This window comes from Corylus avellana, chromosome 1, assembly GCF_965113065.1.
Source record: "Corylus avellana chromosome 1, dhCorAvel1.hap1.2, whole genome shotgun sequence".
Lineage (NCBI taxonomy): Eukaryota > Viridiplantae > Streptophyta > Magnoliopsida > Fagales > Betulaceae > Corylus > Corylus avellana.
In genome coordinates this window covers 36,573,159-36,590,383 of record NC_142490.1, presented here as the reverse complement: position 1 = coordinate 36,590,383, position 17,225 = coordinate 36,573,159, and the positions used below count along the sequence as shown (strand labels likewise).

The following is a 17,225-nucleotide window of genomic DNA, read 5'->3' as shown; positions in this document are numbered from 1 at the left end:
TAAATTTAAAAAAAAAAAAAAAAAAAAAAAAAAAAAAAAAACCCCTCTTACAAACGGAGGCCAACTGTTAAAAACTCTTCCCAGTGATGGCACAAAAATGCTATACATAGCATACCTGCCCAACATTCAAGAGACTCTCATGAGGAACTTGGAAGATCACACTGTTATCCCTGCACATTTTCTTGAGAAATGCATATATATAATCTATGGCTATCTTCTTGTAGTATCTTGATCCGCTCCTAGCTTTCACTGATGTGTTCCCCATTAAGTGCACCACCCCAGCGACTCTACAGCTTTTCAAGAACTCTAACTCATCAACCTCACTCTCTTTGCTTGTCTCACCTGAAGACATGACAGTATTGTTTGTATGCAATGGCAATGGAGAGTCAACAATCAAGATCGAGTCGGCTGATGAAATATTGGGATTCACATTGAGCTCATTTTCATTGCCATTATCATCTCTTGACTCAGTTTCCTGCTCATCCATCTCTGAAAACCCATCCATCAAGTTCTCAAGGCGGACAAACATGAAGAGGCTATCAAAAAGCTTACTCTCAAAATCATCATCTTTCTTGTGGAGGTCAGCATAGCCATATCTTACAACACAACGGAACATGTGGAAATTATTGGGTCCTATCCTCTTCACAAGGAATCTCTCTCCTTCTGGGACTGTGTACACAGGAAGGTACTTCACACAAACAAAAACAACAACAGAATGGAGGGCAGGAAGGTTGGTGATCAAGTGGGAAAATATGTGTGGCACTCCGCTTGCTAACTCGCTGTACACAAGTCCAACCCCGGGGACCCGGACCAGTCCTAAACTTGGTCCAAGCCTGAGAATCCATGCCACTGACACCTTGGAGTGCATTTCAAACTCGTGGCGTTTCCTCGTGCCGTAATTCCAAACATACATGATGATAAAAAAGGCTGCTGCAATAACAAGAGGAACCCAACCACCTTGATTGACCTTGAGGATTAGGGCAGAAAAGTATGTCAACTCAACCACCAGTGATAAGCCAGTGAAGATCACGACAAGCACCCAATGGCAACGCCATACTAATAACATGATCAGAATCATAAGAAATGTGGTTACCAGCATAACTAACACAACTGCTGCCCCTGCAGTGACATGAAAAAAAAGAGATTGATTTAACAGGATGAAAGACAAAATGGATTGAATAAAATTCTGCACCTTCAAAAGATGATAAACTTACCAGAAGCATTTCCAATTTGGTTTTGATCTTTGAAGCCAGCAGTAACAGTGACACAAAGAATCATGAGGATCCAATTAACATCTGGAATATATATCCTGTTAAGGAACTCCTTTGATGTATGAACAACTTTGACTCTTGGAAAACAGCCAAGTGCCACTGCCTGCTTGATTAATGAAAAAGTTGCACATATGGTGGCTTGGCTTGCAATGATTGCAGCAGCAGTTGCAACAACATATACTGGCCAATACAAGCTACCTGCAGAACAAAATGAAAAATCAGCATCTGAGAGAATGACCCTTGCTGGATCGAATGGAGCATCCACACGATTCTGACAACATTTTTTAAGTAGCTCGTTGAACTTCCATGCATTTTGACATGACTCCTCCAAAGTTGAAAAACTCTCAATTTCACCCCTCGAACTTTTAATTTGATGCAATCTACCCCTCTGTTAAGATTTGACTTTAAATCAAAATGAAAGCTATGAAAAATACCAAAATACCCTCAAATTTTGATTTGAACAAAAAAAGAAAAAAAAAAAGAAAAAAAGAAGGTGATTCAGATATTTTAGATTTGAACAAACCTGGAATAGAATGATAAAATGCAGAAACCACATGATCTGGGCTTTTCATAAGGTAGGCAGCTTGTCCAGCGTAGGCTAAAAGGAGGCAAGGAAATACAATTACAGTGAAAGCAATCTGTATGGCTGGAACTGGGAAATGAGAGAGGTCGGCAAAAAGTGCCTCTGTGCCTGTGATGGTTCATAACTAGTCACCCAACTCTGATATCACAATTCTCTTCTTTTTTTTTTCTTTTTTTTTTTCTGTAATATTTGTGAACCTTAAAAGTGTAAAAAAGAGAAGATTAACTCAGACAACAAAGCTTACCTGTTAAACTAAGCATGACACCTCCCAAGGATGCCCAGCTATCTCTCCCTCCCCTTTTGAAATACCTATATATATAGACTGGAGAAAAGGCTTTATAGATGCTGCTGTCATACATCCAAATGTTGTACATGCCAATACCTCCAATTAAGAGAAACCAAAGGAACACAACTGGTGAAAAGAGCCAGCCAACTTTATCTGTACCAAAGTGTTGAATGCTGAACAAACCTACTATCAAAGCAATGGCAATGATCAAGACTACATCTGTAGAAAAAAAATGGTAAATTATGTTATATATATATAAAGAAAAAAAAAAAAAATCTACAGCAGCAATGAGATACCTTCACTCAACTTGGGGTGATCTATATTAATCCCATCAACAGCCGATAGAACTGTAAGAGATAGTATGGTTAAGCAACTATTGATAATTAAGAAAAATATTCACAAATACTTTTAGGCTGTAAAATAGCATCTGGGTAATTGAGATAAAAAGGGAAATAAGAGAGGAAGATGTATAAGTCACTATGACATGACTACATGGGTAAAAAAAAATTCACTCAAGCTTAGCAAGTTACACATGCAAAGCTCTACACAATCTATAATGTACAGTGTTTTCATATGCATTTCTGATTCATTTTAAGGCTAGCCTGAAGATTTATAATATGGGAGGTAACCAATAGGTAAAAGAACCAATTAGATGTTGGAACCTTAAGCACATTGGTATCTTTTGAATTGAAATATTATTTACTAATCATTCTAAGGCCTATTTATATAAATGTGTCCTACTATAAACAAGCTAAGAGCAAATTTGATTATTTGGCCGCTGCAATACATAATAGTATCCGTATCAGATTTACATAGCCAATTAAACTAATAGAAATCATTCTATGCTTGTACCAGATTTACAAATCCTCTTTTAGGCTTGATATTTCCTCAGTCCATTACAAATCATGAATCTTTAGCCAAATTTATTTTCTGCAATTTTTTTTTAAGAACTTCAAAAAGCCAGAGAAGTAACTAGTCATGATGCTATAAAGATGGTCAGTATTTGAAGGTAGACATTGAATTTGTTTCCTCTCTGCTGATGGTGTTTAATCTGTTTACTTTCATTTGCTACTTGTGCATAGTGTGTCTCATTCAGTGGTTAATCTGTTTATAATATAAGCATCAATAATGTCCAAAAGCATATGAGTTTCTAGATGGATTACTGAAGAAGACTGACAGGTAAATAAAAGGCCCCAAGGATGCATGAAGAAATGTACTTGATATAGCTGGAGTGAGGATCCCGTCACCAATCACCATGCAAGATCCAACAAGGACAAGAACAAGAAGTGCATTCTTCCTAAATGCTTTTCTCTCCAACCATCTCTTGGTTTTTGCAGCATATGATTGTTCATCGAATGAAGAATGACTATATGTTGTTAACTTCTCATCAGTTTGGTCATAATTAGGGAAACTCTTTATTTTTGCATGCCGACAAAGGAGTGAATACAGAGCAAAAGTTCCACCTGCAGTATAAGGGGACAAATTTAAAGGAACTAGCTGGTGCCTCAGAATATGTAACACTATTTTGACCACAAAAACAAAAAGAAAAGAAGCTAAAACAAGAATTTACATCTGCAGGAATAGAACATTGAAGAAGTTGCTAGAAAAGAAGAATTTACCTTGACCATTATCGTTTGCTCTGCTCACAATGAAGACATACTTGATGAGTGGAACAAGAGTAAGAGAATATATAATCAACGAAAGAACTCCTATCACATCCTCTGGATCTGCAATTCCGTGAGGAAATGTGTTGTAGAAAACATACAAGGGAGATGTCCCTAAATCTCCATAGACCACTCCAAGACTCTGGAATGCAAGTTGCATAAGCACTAGGGTTGAAATTTCCTAGAGGAAACAGCACTGGATCAACAAGGAGAATTTTTTCGGAATTAACAATTAGTACAAAAATCATAAGAGACTCTCCAGCTTTTTCTTATCTTCAGATAGATATCTACATCTCATGTCACAAAACTGCTTCAAATATGAAGTACTTGAAATTTATAATTCATATACAATCAATAGAATGCAGATTCTAATTTTAACAATGGTATCATTTTCTTCATCCTCTTCATAACTAAATGTAAGCAACAAATCAATCATATCTGAGAAATTTTAAATGTAGAAAATATCATAGATTTTAAATTAGACTTTGAATACAATTCCACAAAAAAAGAGTAAAAATAAATTAAAAAAAATCTTGTTACTTCAATAAAGTAGTATTGATTCCATCATGTGCTTAGGATGTACCATTTTCATGATGTTACAAATTCGAACTGTGACATGGAACCCTAAGTGAATTCAGGGTGATATATATATATAGCACTCCCAAGTTTCCCCTCAAAAGCAAAATGCAAATGTACCTTATCCCTAGACATACTTTTAAGCCTCATAGCTTCCTCATCCATTGGTTGATCAAGCTTTTGATCCAAATTCCACATACCACCTCTATGATCACCAGTTTCCTCGTCAATCCCCATTCTTGAAGCCATTTTGCAGCTCTTTTACAAATATGATTCTGACCCTTTTTTAAGCTTTAGCCAATCAACCCCTCCAATATGCCTCTATCTCTGATTACTCCAGACTCTCATATTCTTAATCCTTTTTCCGTTTTTCTCACATGCCCATGAACCAAAACAAAGAAATGAACAAAACCCAGAACTTGTTTTCAGGCCATGCAAGGAGAAGCAGTTGGTTTTTTAGGGCTAATAAATTCTCATTATCTTTCCTCCAGAGGAAGCCATTGAGAGAGCTTCCTCTGGAAAGGAATAACATACATCTCGGCCACGTTCTTGTTCACCATGCGAACTTTCTTTTTCTCAAACCGAAAATGGATGATAGCCTTCCATCTGAAAAGTGCTCCGTTTTTTAGGCCTCTGATTAAGAAAAGTTTAAAAGACAAAAATAGAGTTTCTTTTGAATATTTATTACTTAATATATTATATTGACTAGTGCTCGTCTCGTATATATTTATTAGAGTAATGATGCAAAGCACGCGGCGTGCGTGGCACGCCAGTGCAAAAAATTTTTTTTTTTTTTTTTTTTTTTTAAAAAAAAATAATAAAATAATAATAAAAAAAAATTTTTGCACTGGCGTGCATCACTGTTGATGCACGCCAGGCGTGCTTTCCATCATTACTCTATTTATTAATATGCGTGCACAAAACACACACACGTACATATATATATATATATATATATATATATATATATATTAAGTAACAATAATTAATTGGTTATATATATATTCAATAGTAAAAGTAAGTAATATCAATACTTAATCATATAATCATATTTTAATCTAACATTGTGTCATATGATCGTTATATCATATGAATATGATTAGGGCTGTCGAGCTGAGTCGAGCTTTGCCAATACTAGGTCGGCTCATTACAGGGAAAAAATAATCGAGCTGGTCTCGAGCTCGAGCCGAGCTAAAAACCCATTGCCCGAACTCGGCTCAATGGAAAATACATTGGCTCAGGATCGAGCTTGGGCTCACTAGAATGGGAAATTCGAGCCTAGTTGAGTACTCGAGTGGCTCGACTCGGCTCGAACTCGAAAATTATGTGTTAATTTTTTTCCAGTTTATCGAGCCCAAGCCCAAGCCCGAGCCCAGTTAACGGGTCAAACGAGCCTTAAATGTGTGGCTCGGCCCGTTTAAGGCTCGTTTCATGATCCAGTTTATCAAGCCCGGTTTAAGGGTCAAACGAGCCTTAAAATGTGTGGCCCAGCCCATTTAAGGCTCGTTTAATGGTTAAAAAAGAATAAAAAATTCAAATCACTAAATTCAAATTCAGTGAACAAAAACACAAAATTCATCATAAAAATTCAATATAATTGTATGATTGTATCTACATCAGAAAGCAGCCATATGACAAACTACAAGCAAATTGGAAATGAACATAAAAAAGATTACAAAGCAAATTCTAAATGAACCTTTAATAGAGATTACATGCTAATTTAAAATGAACCTAATAGAGATTACAAGCAAATTGAAAATAAACCAAAAACAGGGATTACAAGCTAACACAAAATGAACCTATAATAGAGATTACAAGCAAACTCAAAATGAACCTAAAATAGAGATTACAAGGAAACTCAAAATGAATCTAAAATAGAGAATACAAGCAAACTCAAAATGATTCTACAATAAAAATTATAAGCAAAAAAGAAAAATGAACCTATAATAGAGATTACAAGGAAACTCAAAATGAACCAATAATAGAGATTACAAGCAAACTCAAAATGAACCTATACTAGAGATTACAAACAAACTTAAAATGAACCTATAATAAAGATTACAAGCAAATTCAAAATGAACATAAACAACAAAATTACTTAAAACAAGATACATCAATTTTGGTTCCCAGTTGCAGACTTGCAATTGCCACAAACTGGCTCTCTAAGTCTCTGCATTCAATGATTTAAAATTAGTTACATGATTCACATGAACAAGTTAATATAATCAAATTCAGAAAGAGATAAAAGATTATAGACCAATAACAAAAATACAACAAAATTACATAGCCCTAGTTGCCACATGCCCACACAGACAGTCACTGATTCAATGAAAAAAAAATTGTTAGATGTTTTTAACTCCATTGCAAGTTGTCAAGGGGAATTATCACTTAAGATTATGCAAATGGACATTTTAATGATTGTTCAAAAACCAGATCTGCAAAAACAATGGGAGGGTAGAATGAACACAAGTTGATGCATGATATAGGCTAATAGGTTACAAGCAAACTTAAAATGAACCTATAATAAAGATTACACACAATTAAAACAGGTTGTCCAAATGTCCAATATTCCAAGTTCCAACAAAGCTAGCAAAGGTATAAAAATTAAAACAGGTTATCCAAATGTCCAATATTTCAAGTTCCAACAAAGCTAGCAAAGGTAAAAAAAATTAAAACAGGTTATCCAAATGTCCAATATTCCAAGTTCCACCAAAGCTAACAAAGGTATAGCAATTATTACAGAACATGACATCAAAATCTAATGTTGACATTCAAATTACGTATTCAATAAGCAAAGGAAAGCAGTAAACAGATTCCCTCACAGAAATGAGAAAACAACATTCATGGCAAATTTGACAATTCCACTTCCAACATTTTCCCCAAACACAAAAACAAAGTTAAATAAGGTGAAATTATAAGTAAAAAAGAGCTTGAAAAATGGAAATAAATAAAATAACAGAATCATAAAGAAATTGCATTCAATGATTTAAAACTAGTTACATGAACAAGTTAATATAATCAAATTCAAACAAAGATAAAAGATTAGACCAATGAGAAATATGCACATAAATTACACAGCCCTAGTTGCCACAGACCCACACAGACAGTCACTGCATTCAATGAAAAAAAAAAATTGTTAGAAGTTTTTAACTCCCTTGCAACATGTCAAGAGGGAATTATCACTTAAGATTATGCAAATGGACATTTTAATGATTGTTCAAAAATCAGATCTGCAAAAACAATGGGAGGGCAGAATGAACACAAGTTGATGCATGATATAGGCTAATATATTACAAGCAAACTCAAAATGAACCTATAATAAAGATTACATAATTAAAACAGGTTGTCCAAATGTCCAATATTCTAAGTTCCAACAAAGCTAGCAAATGTATAAAAATTAAAGCAGGTTATCCAAATGTCCAATATTCCAAGTTCCACCAAAGCTAGCAAAGGTATAACAATTATTACAGAACATAACATCAAAATCTAATGTTGACATTCAAATTACATATTCAATAAGCAAAGGAAAGCAGTAAACAGATTTCCTAGCAGAAATGAGAAAACAGCATTCATGGCAAATTTGACAATTCCACTTACAACATTTTCCCTAAACACAAAAACAAAGTTAATAAGGTGAAATTATAAGTAAAAAAGAGTTTGGAAAATGGAAATAAATAAAATAACAGAATCATAAAGAACTTGCATTCAATGATTTAAAACTAGTTACATGAACAATTTAATATAATCAAATTCAAAAAGAGATAAAAGATTAGACCAATGAGAAAAATGCAACTAAATTACACAGTCCTAGTTGCCATAGGCCCACACAGACAGTCACTGCATTCAATGAAAAAAAAAAAATTTTGTTAGATGTTTTTAACTCCCTTGCAACATGTCAAGGGAGAATTATCACTTAAGATTATGCAAATTGACATTTTAATGATTGTTCAAAAATCAGATCTACAAAAACAATGGGAGAGCAGAATGAACACAAGTTGATGCATGATATAGGTTAATAGATTACAAGCAAACTCAAAATAAACCTATAATAAAGATTACAACATGTAATCCAAATGTCCAACATTCCAAGTTCCAACAAAGCCAACAAAGTATAACAATTAATACAGAACATAACAACAAAATAAAATGTGACATTCAAATTACATATTTAATAAGCAAAGGAAAATAGTAAACAGATTCAGTTTTTTCAGAGAATCCCTCACAGAAAATGAGAAAACGGCATTCACGGCAAATTTGGCAATTCCACTTCCACCATTTTCTACAAACACAAACACAAAGTTAATAAGGTGAAATTATAAGTAAAAAATAGCTTAGAAAATTTAAATAAATAAAATAACAGAATCATAACCTCACATAAATGAGAAAAAAAAAAGCATTCACGGCAAATTTGGCAATTCCACTTCCACCATTTTTTACAAACACAAACACAAAGTTAATAAGGTGAAATTATAAGTAAAAAAGAGCTTGGAAAATGGAAATAAATAAAATAATATAATCATAAACTTACAGGTATTCAAGATTTTTTCTTAATGCCATGAAGTGCTCTAACTCAATCTGAGCATATGAACAGTATCAATTGATAATGATGCTCTATGGGGTTCAATAACTCTACCACACGCATTGAAAGATGATTCTGAAGCAACTGTACTGATTGGAACAACCAATACATCCCGTGCCATCTTAGATAAGATGCGGTACTTTAAGGCATTGGATTTCCACCATCCCAAAACATCAAAGTTTGCATCACTATCTTCACCATTCTCACTATCAGAAATGAATACATCTTCTTCAAGATAAACATCCAAATCAATTTTTATGGGCCGGATGATGTCATTGCTTCTAATATGTTGCCTAAACCGTGATCTACCACCAGAAACTTCCTCTGTAACAGAGGCAACTGTAGTAGTAGTAGCAATGACTTCAACAGCTGCTTGTTGTCGAATGATAGATGCATTATGGGCAGCAACATAAACCTCAAACAACTCTTTTAGAGTATTCAGCACAGCCTTTATGTTATCACCACCAACATCAAGCGGATAAATGATAGGAAAATAGAACCTAATCAACTTCATTTTGTATCTAGGATCCAACACAGTAGCTAAGGCCATCACTATATTAGATTCACCCCAATACTTATCAAATTTATCACTCATCTTAGCTGCCATTAATCTTATATATTCATTCTTATCCGCAGCCTTAATATCCACAATTTCTTTCATTCTCCACACCTTAGGTAGAAACAGATTGGATGTAGGGTAGTCACTGCCAGAGACAACATTGGTCACATCATTGAAAACAGCTAAAACTTGGTTCACATTCTCAACCTTATCCCACTGTTCAGGACTTATCACCCACAGAAAAGCCTGCTCTACTCTATGGTATCTAGGAAACACTTCCTTGAACCTAATTGCAGTCTTCAACATCAAGTAGGTGCTATTCTATCGGGTAGGAACATCTAAAATAAGTTTATTACAACCCAAGTCCAACCGCTTTGCTATATCACTAAATACATTCAACCGCCTCTAAGAAGCCACTATATACTTAATCCCCTGCCTAACAGAATCTATTATGTCCCCTATTTCTGAAAGCCCTACTTACACCAACAAATTGGTAATATGAGCACAGCACCTAACATGAAACATAAGCCCCCCAATAGGCAAACTACCCCTCAACTCAATATCATCTCTCAAAATGTCAATGGCAACAGCATTAGCACTTGCATTATCAACAGTTATTGTAAATACTTTATCCAAAATGCCCCATTCAATAAAACTGTTTCTTAAAGCTTCTGCAATAATAACACCCGAATGTGGAGGAGGTACATTACAAAAATTTAAAATCCTTTTTTGGAGTAGCCAATTAGAATCCACAAAATGGCAAGTAACCACCATATATGAAACCCTTTAGGAGGAGGTCCACATGTCAGTAGTTATGTTTACCCTATCAATCCCACTAAGAAATGTTTTCAACCTTTTCTTTTCAATGTTATAAGTGGCAATGCAATCACTTTTTACAGTGGCACGACTAATTTTTTTTCAGTATGGTGTGCAAGCCCTCATGAACTTGTTAAAAAGTTCATGCTCCATCATATTAAAGGGATATTCATATAGAAGTACCATATGGGCAGCAAGTTCTCTAATTTTCTTCTCATTGAAACTAAAGTTTGTCAAGGTCCCTAAACCATCATTGCCATCACTAGGTTCAAATGACAAAGTCTTTTGCTTCTTAAGGCTATTCAACTCCACAAACTTCACACAAGCAGTTAAATGCCTACTAAAGGTGGAGGTAGTACTAGATTTCCCTACAGAAAACAACCTCTTACACCAATTACACTGGAATTTTTTTACACCATTTATTTCAATAGAAGAAAAGTCATTCCAAACTTTTGAAGTCTTTTGCCTTTCCTTCCTTTGGAAGGCAGCTGACACACCTTCACCTTCACCCGCAGCCCCAGCCCCAGCCCCATCCCCATCCTCAGATTCAACAACAACAGGAGAAACCAGATTAACATGTTCATCTGGTGTGCATTCAGTACTAGCAGACACACCAGATCCAGGAGTAGGGTCGGCAGTAAGTGAATCATCACCCAAATCAACATCATTGAATGCATTAAGTTGAAATGTATTCTCTATAACTGTTAATAATTTTGAAAATTTAAAAGCTCGGTAAATAAAATAACTAAATAAGTAATGAGAGAGCAAATGTTAAAACAGATTCATGAGTTCTAAGTTCTGACATAGCAAATAATTTTAATCAGTTAATTTTAAAAAATCAGAATCACAGATAGGCATAGCAAACATTTTAACATAACAGAAACATAGCTCTAACATAGTAGTTCATGCTAACAGAATCATAGCTCTAACATAGCAAATAATTTTAATCTATTAATTTTAAAAAATCAGAATCATAGATAGACATAGCAAACATTTTAAGATAACAGAAACATAGTTCTAACATAGCAAATAATTTTAATCTATTAATTTTAAAAAATCAGAATCATAGATAGACATAGCAAACATTTTAACATAACAGAATCATAGTCCTAACATAGCAATTCATGTTAACAGATTTATAACGTAGCAATTGATGTTAACATAGCAACTTATAACATAGCAATTTATGTAAATATAACATAGCAATTTATAACACAGCAATTAATGAAAACAAACAGAACAAGTTTCTTTTAAAAAAAACCTGAAACTTCAAGCAAATGAAACTGTTGCAGCTTGCAAATTCAGTGAATCAGTGCTACCAGACTCCCTTAAATGATGAAATTAGCAACATTAGTTACTAGTTAGTAAATTTTTGAACAACGAAAACAGTAAAGTTAAAGGCAGAAGAGGCTCAGGAAAAAAAACTCAACTTAAAGTTAAAGATAGAAGAGGCTCTTCAGAAGTCAGAATGTTTTTTGGTTCGAATCTCGTTAGCAAGCAGCAAGCAAGAGCAAACAAATACAAACAACTCAAGTAATGTGCAAGCAAGTCTGGCATACATGATGCATCAGGTTCATACACTCAAGTATATAAGGGGGATGGATCATGTGGGGATTTGGGAATGAATAAAAAAATGGTAATCGAGTACTTGATAGCCCAGTACTCGATTTCCATTTCCATCACAGTCAGATCAAGAGCAATCATCTTTGTCTCTTCCACACCACAACCAAAAAAGTCACAGAACAGAAAAACAGTTAAAAACTAGAAAAAACACAAATAATCAAATAAAAACAATGTAAATAACAAAAGAAAATGAGGATTAGGCGGCGAGATTGGACGGGCTAATAGAACTTTTCTGGTTCGCAGTAGCAGCGATTCACGCGATTGATCAAGAGAGTTTAGCTCACAAAACTTGTACGAGTGGCTAGAAAGCCATTAGATGGATATCAGATGATCTATCAACGGCACAATTGAGGATCTGAAACGAACGGGGTGTAGGTAGGGGGTTGAGAAGGATTTATTGCGAGCATTCAAGTATTCAACCAACCACGAATCCACGATGGGATACGGATTGAATGCTCCCTCTCTTCGTTTCAAACTCTCAAGTCTCTCTGATCTGCCTCTCTGGTTAGCCTAGTTACTAGCTCGTTAGGGTTCTAAGTGAAATGGAGACATGGAGAATGGAGAGAAGAAAGCAAGCGACTAACAGACCGAGCGTGAGAGGAGACTAGAGAGTTCTAGATGATTTTTAGGTTAGTTTTTTGTCAAACAAGTCCCAGCTGTTGGATCTGATTTCAATTTTAGTAATGAACGGTTGGATTTGATCCAATCTTTGTCAATTTTTCCTAGCATGCCGCGTGTCCCACTTATGCGTTTATAAGTTTTTAATCCAATACGGCCGTGTCTAATAAATTATCGTGTAACCCTTTCAGATAGTCTGTCGATTATATAGATCAAATTAGTGATTTTATGTGAGTTGTTCGATCAATTAATTCTAGCAAGCTTATTGTGCCCTGCGGAACACTAGATTACTCTCAGGTTAGGCGTGGTATCCAGCTGTCGTCCATTAGGCTGATCTAACGGCTGAAGTTTAATCGCCAAAAATTGGACGGCTGAAATACAAGTTAGACGTGTCAATCTTGATTGTCGTGCTTGCGTGAAGAAACGAGACTGGAAATTAATCCACCGTGTGCGTGAGTTGGTCAATTCGGTGCAATCTATAGTCAATATTTCATCTTGACTGTTTAATCATGTTTTTGATTTTTTGATTTATTTCAGAACGTTGGATTAGTGAGCTCATTAGACAAATCGGAGCACCAGATAACTATCACGCGTAGGTATGCGTTACAGCTGGCTTCCATTTTCTCAATCCAACGGTTCACGTTTAATCTCCAAAAAATGGACGGCTGGAAATAAATGTTGCACAATCGAGGTGTGTCAGTCTCATTCACTGTGCGTTGCGTGCAAAAAGAGAAGGCCGGAAGTGATTCTCTGCTGCATGAATTAATTCAATCCGGTTTCATTTATGAAAAATATTTTTTTTTTACCGTTGATTATGATCTAAAACTTTTCATTTAATTTGTGACCGTTCGATTAATAAGCTCATCTTGTTATGCGGAACACCAGATACATATCTCTTCGAGGGTGGTATACAGCTGTCGTCCACTTTGCAGATCGAACGGCTATGGAATAATGCCAATTAATTGAACGGATAAGATTAATCTAGGTAAACGTTCAGATATTTTCAAAATTCAAAAAAATTGAATTATCCCGTGTGCACAATTATATGTGAGCTCGCCTCTCCGTTTTCCCATAAATGATCTAAACCGTTGATCTTTAATAAAATTTCAATCAATTCAACTACAACCGTTTATTTAAGTTAACAAGTTGTTAGTTATAGTACCCTAAAAAAAACTCTAAACGTGTGTTTGGTTTTTTTTTTTTTTTTCCTGAAAAACGTGTGTTTGGACCAATACCATTATTTTAGAAGTATGAAAATACATTTGTTAGGAATTAATAGCATTGTTAGGAATTAATTAATACATTTGAAGATACATAACTCTAAATTAGGAAGATACGGGATACCATTATTTTACAATGGTTCTAGACTTTTAGTTTATAGGAATTAATAGCATTATTGGCATTTGTTTTACAATACTTAAAAGTTAAAAACTTTAATACTACTTAATACAATTTTTTTTAAAAAAAAAAAAATTAGTACTATATAATTTAATGTTTTTAAATAGCTTATTAATTGGACAATAGACATTAAACATTTAAACCTACAAATATACACCTATATTATACCCTTAGATCTTAATTAGTTAATTGTACACACATGACACATTGAACCTAAGATTATTAAGATTATTATTATTATTGAATTGGTCCAATTGGACATTGGACATTAAAAATTTAAAAACCTATAAACAATAATGTAGTATATACAATAATACAATGTTAGTTATACACCTATATAATTATACCCTTAGATCTTAATTAGTTAATTGCACACACATTGAACCTATGATTATTATTATTATTACTATTATTATTATTGGACATTGGACATTGGACATTAAACCTATAAATAATAACATAGTCTATACTCTATACAATGTTAGTTATACACTTATGCTATACCCTTAAATCTTAATTAATTAATTGCACACATATTGAACCTATGAATATGATTATTATTATTATTATTATTATTATTATTATTATTATTATTATTATTAACTAATTAATTGGACATTGGACATTGGACATTAAACCTATAAATAATAACATAGTCTATACTCTATACAATGTTAGTTATACACTTATACTATACCCTTAAATCTTAATTAATTAATTGTACACACATTGAACCTATGAATATGATTATTATTATTATTATTATTATTATTATTAACTAATTAATTGGACATTGGACATTGGACATTAAACCTATAAATAATAACATAGTCTATACTCTATACCATGTTAGTTATACACTTATACTATACCCTTAAATCTTAATTAATTAATTGTACACACATTGAACCTATGATTATTATTATTATTATTATTATTATTATTATTATTAACTAATTAATTGGACATTGGACATTGGACATTAAACCTATAAATAATAATATAGTCTATACTCTATACAATGTTAGTTATACACTTATACTATACCCTTAGATCTTAATTAGTTAATTGTACACATATTGAACCTATGATTATTATTATTATTATTATTATTATTATTAACTAATTAATTGGACATTGGACATTAAACCTATAAATAATAACATAGTCCATATAATGTTAGTTATACTATAGTCATAGATCTTAATTAGTTAATTGTATACATATAGAAGCTATGATTATTATTGATTAATAACATGGTTAATTTTTTTTTAGTTACATTGACGTGTGGGTCGGGTCGGGTCGGATGATAAAACGGGTCGATCTCACGAGCCCTAAACGAGTCGGGCGAGCCGGGCGATTATTGAGTTAAACGAGTCGAGCTGACGATCCCTTAACGAGCTCGGGCAATTATCAAGTTAAACGAGTTGAGCTCACGATCCCTATACAAGCTCGGGTGAGCCTGCCGATCTCGAGTTAAACGAGTCGAACTCACGAGCCCCCGGCGAGCTTAATAGAGCGAATTTCAACAATAACGAGCGAGCTTGTATAGTGTTGAGCTCGAGTTCAGGTCGAGCTTAGTCGAGCGGGTAGCGAGCGAGCTGTCGAGTGTGTCAGCTCATTTACAGCCCTAAATATGATCATATCATCTAGGTATTATCATTAGATACTTAAGAATTGTTAGATCACATGATCTAAGATTTCAGACCATATGAATTGTTAAATCTTGTTTTCTATTATTTTTTTATTTATTTATTCTATTATTTGTTAAATCATATGATCATATGATAATACTTAGATTGTCATATGATCTAAATACTTTCATTAGATACTTAGAAATTAGGATAACTATGACTCATAATGATCATACTTAGGGCCTGTTTGAGATTGCGTTTGAAGGGCCTAAAAGTGTTTTTAACTCAAAAAGTTCGTTTGAAAAAAAAAAAATACTCGTTTGATAAAAAAATTAAAAGTGCTTTTAAGGGTCCAAAAAACTTAAAAATGACCAAACACACTTTTGGCAAAAGTTTAAAAATTAAGCTTTTGCCAAAAAACACTTTTTAACTTAAAAGTTTTATTTCTCAAACGCAACCCTAAACAGGCACTTATTATAGATAATCTTATAATTCATATGATTCATAAATATATGATTTATAATTCATAAATAATTACAAATTAAGCTATAAGTATACAAATTAACTTTGTATTTTACGAAAGTTTTCCAATTTCAATGTTTACCAGGTCCAAATAAGCTGTAAATAAAAGTCAAAAATCTGAAACTAAGAGATTAAAGATCCATTTTGAACAAAGCCATTCTTGTTCAAACGAGAATGAGTGTCATGTTTCAGAATGATTCGATTGCAGTCCCAATCGAAGCCTAATCAAACAGAGAATGAAAAGGACTTCTAGGAAGCCGTGTTCGCAAGCCATTCGAAGGGCATTTGAACAAAAGAGCCACATAATGCTCTGATCAAAGTGTCATTTGAAGCCTATTCAATAAATTTGTGAAACCTTAGATCTTGTCCAAACGTTAATAAGTTTTGCTCAAATGAGATTGTGACAAATCTTGAAAATCCTAGCTAACTTAGCCTAAAAAGTTATGTTTTGTCCCCTATTATATAAGCCTCATAAAACCCACGACTTCTAGGAGAAGACTCCGCGAAGGGAAATGGCGTGGGGAGCTCGTAGAGGGAGAAGACAGCCATGTAGGAGAAAACTCCGTGAGGGAGATTGAGTTCGTGCGCTGGAAAAGAAAATGAATGGGTAAAAAGGTAATTTTAAAAACTAGGTTTGATGGATCACGTGTTGGAAGGCACCATTACTGAAATTGCACAGTGGCTAGGTGGGCACATCCCGGTTGCCAAACACCACCCTATACACCTAGAGAGTTGAGAGACATAAGAGAAGTTTAGCATTGTTTTTTTAGCCTAAACAAATTCAAAACTTCTCTTTGTTTCATCTTTGCCATTCAAACCAACAAAAAACCTACAACCATTAGAGTTATGAGTTGAAGCGGACAAAGTTCATTCAAGAAGGTGGTCTCTGGAGAAGAAAGCCATAGGTTTTCAAGCAACTGCAGTGAGAAGTGAAGTTCGCGGGGATTACAAATTAGGTCTTCAACGTTGCAAAAGTTTTGTATGTAAGAAAAAAATCTATAACACGTCTTCCATAATGAGTTGGCTGGCCCGAAGTGATTTTACTTTTTCTTAAAAAGTTCCTACTTCGTTACCAAAATTCACTAACAGAAAGAAA

General features: G+C 33.9%; 1 protein-coding gene across 1 annotated transcript; it reads right to left on the bottom strand.

The window, feature by feature from the left end:
• Positions 1–66: 66 nt before the first annotated feature.
• On the bottom strand, positions 67–4,859 carry LOC132171841 (potassium transporter 11-like). Its single transcript, XM_059583249.2, has 8 exons — positions 4,501–4,859; positions 3,760–3,985; positions 3,358–3,603; positions 2,437–2,487; positions 2,099–2,359; positions 1,795–1,962; positions 1,215–1,469; positions 67–1,119 (listed from the first exon to the last, which is right to left on the bottom strand). The coding sequence occupies exons 1-8, from the start codon at positions 4,627–4,629 to the stop codon at positions 101–103; spliced, it is 2,355 nt and encodes a 784-aa protein (XP_059439232.1). The 5' UTR covers positions 4,630–4,859; the 3' UTR covers positions 67–100.
• Positions 4,860–17,225: the final 12,366 nt, after the last annotated feature.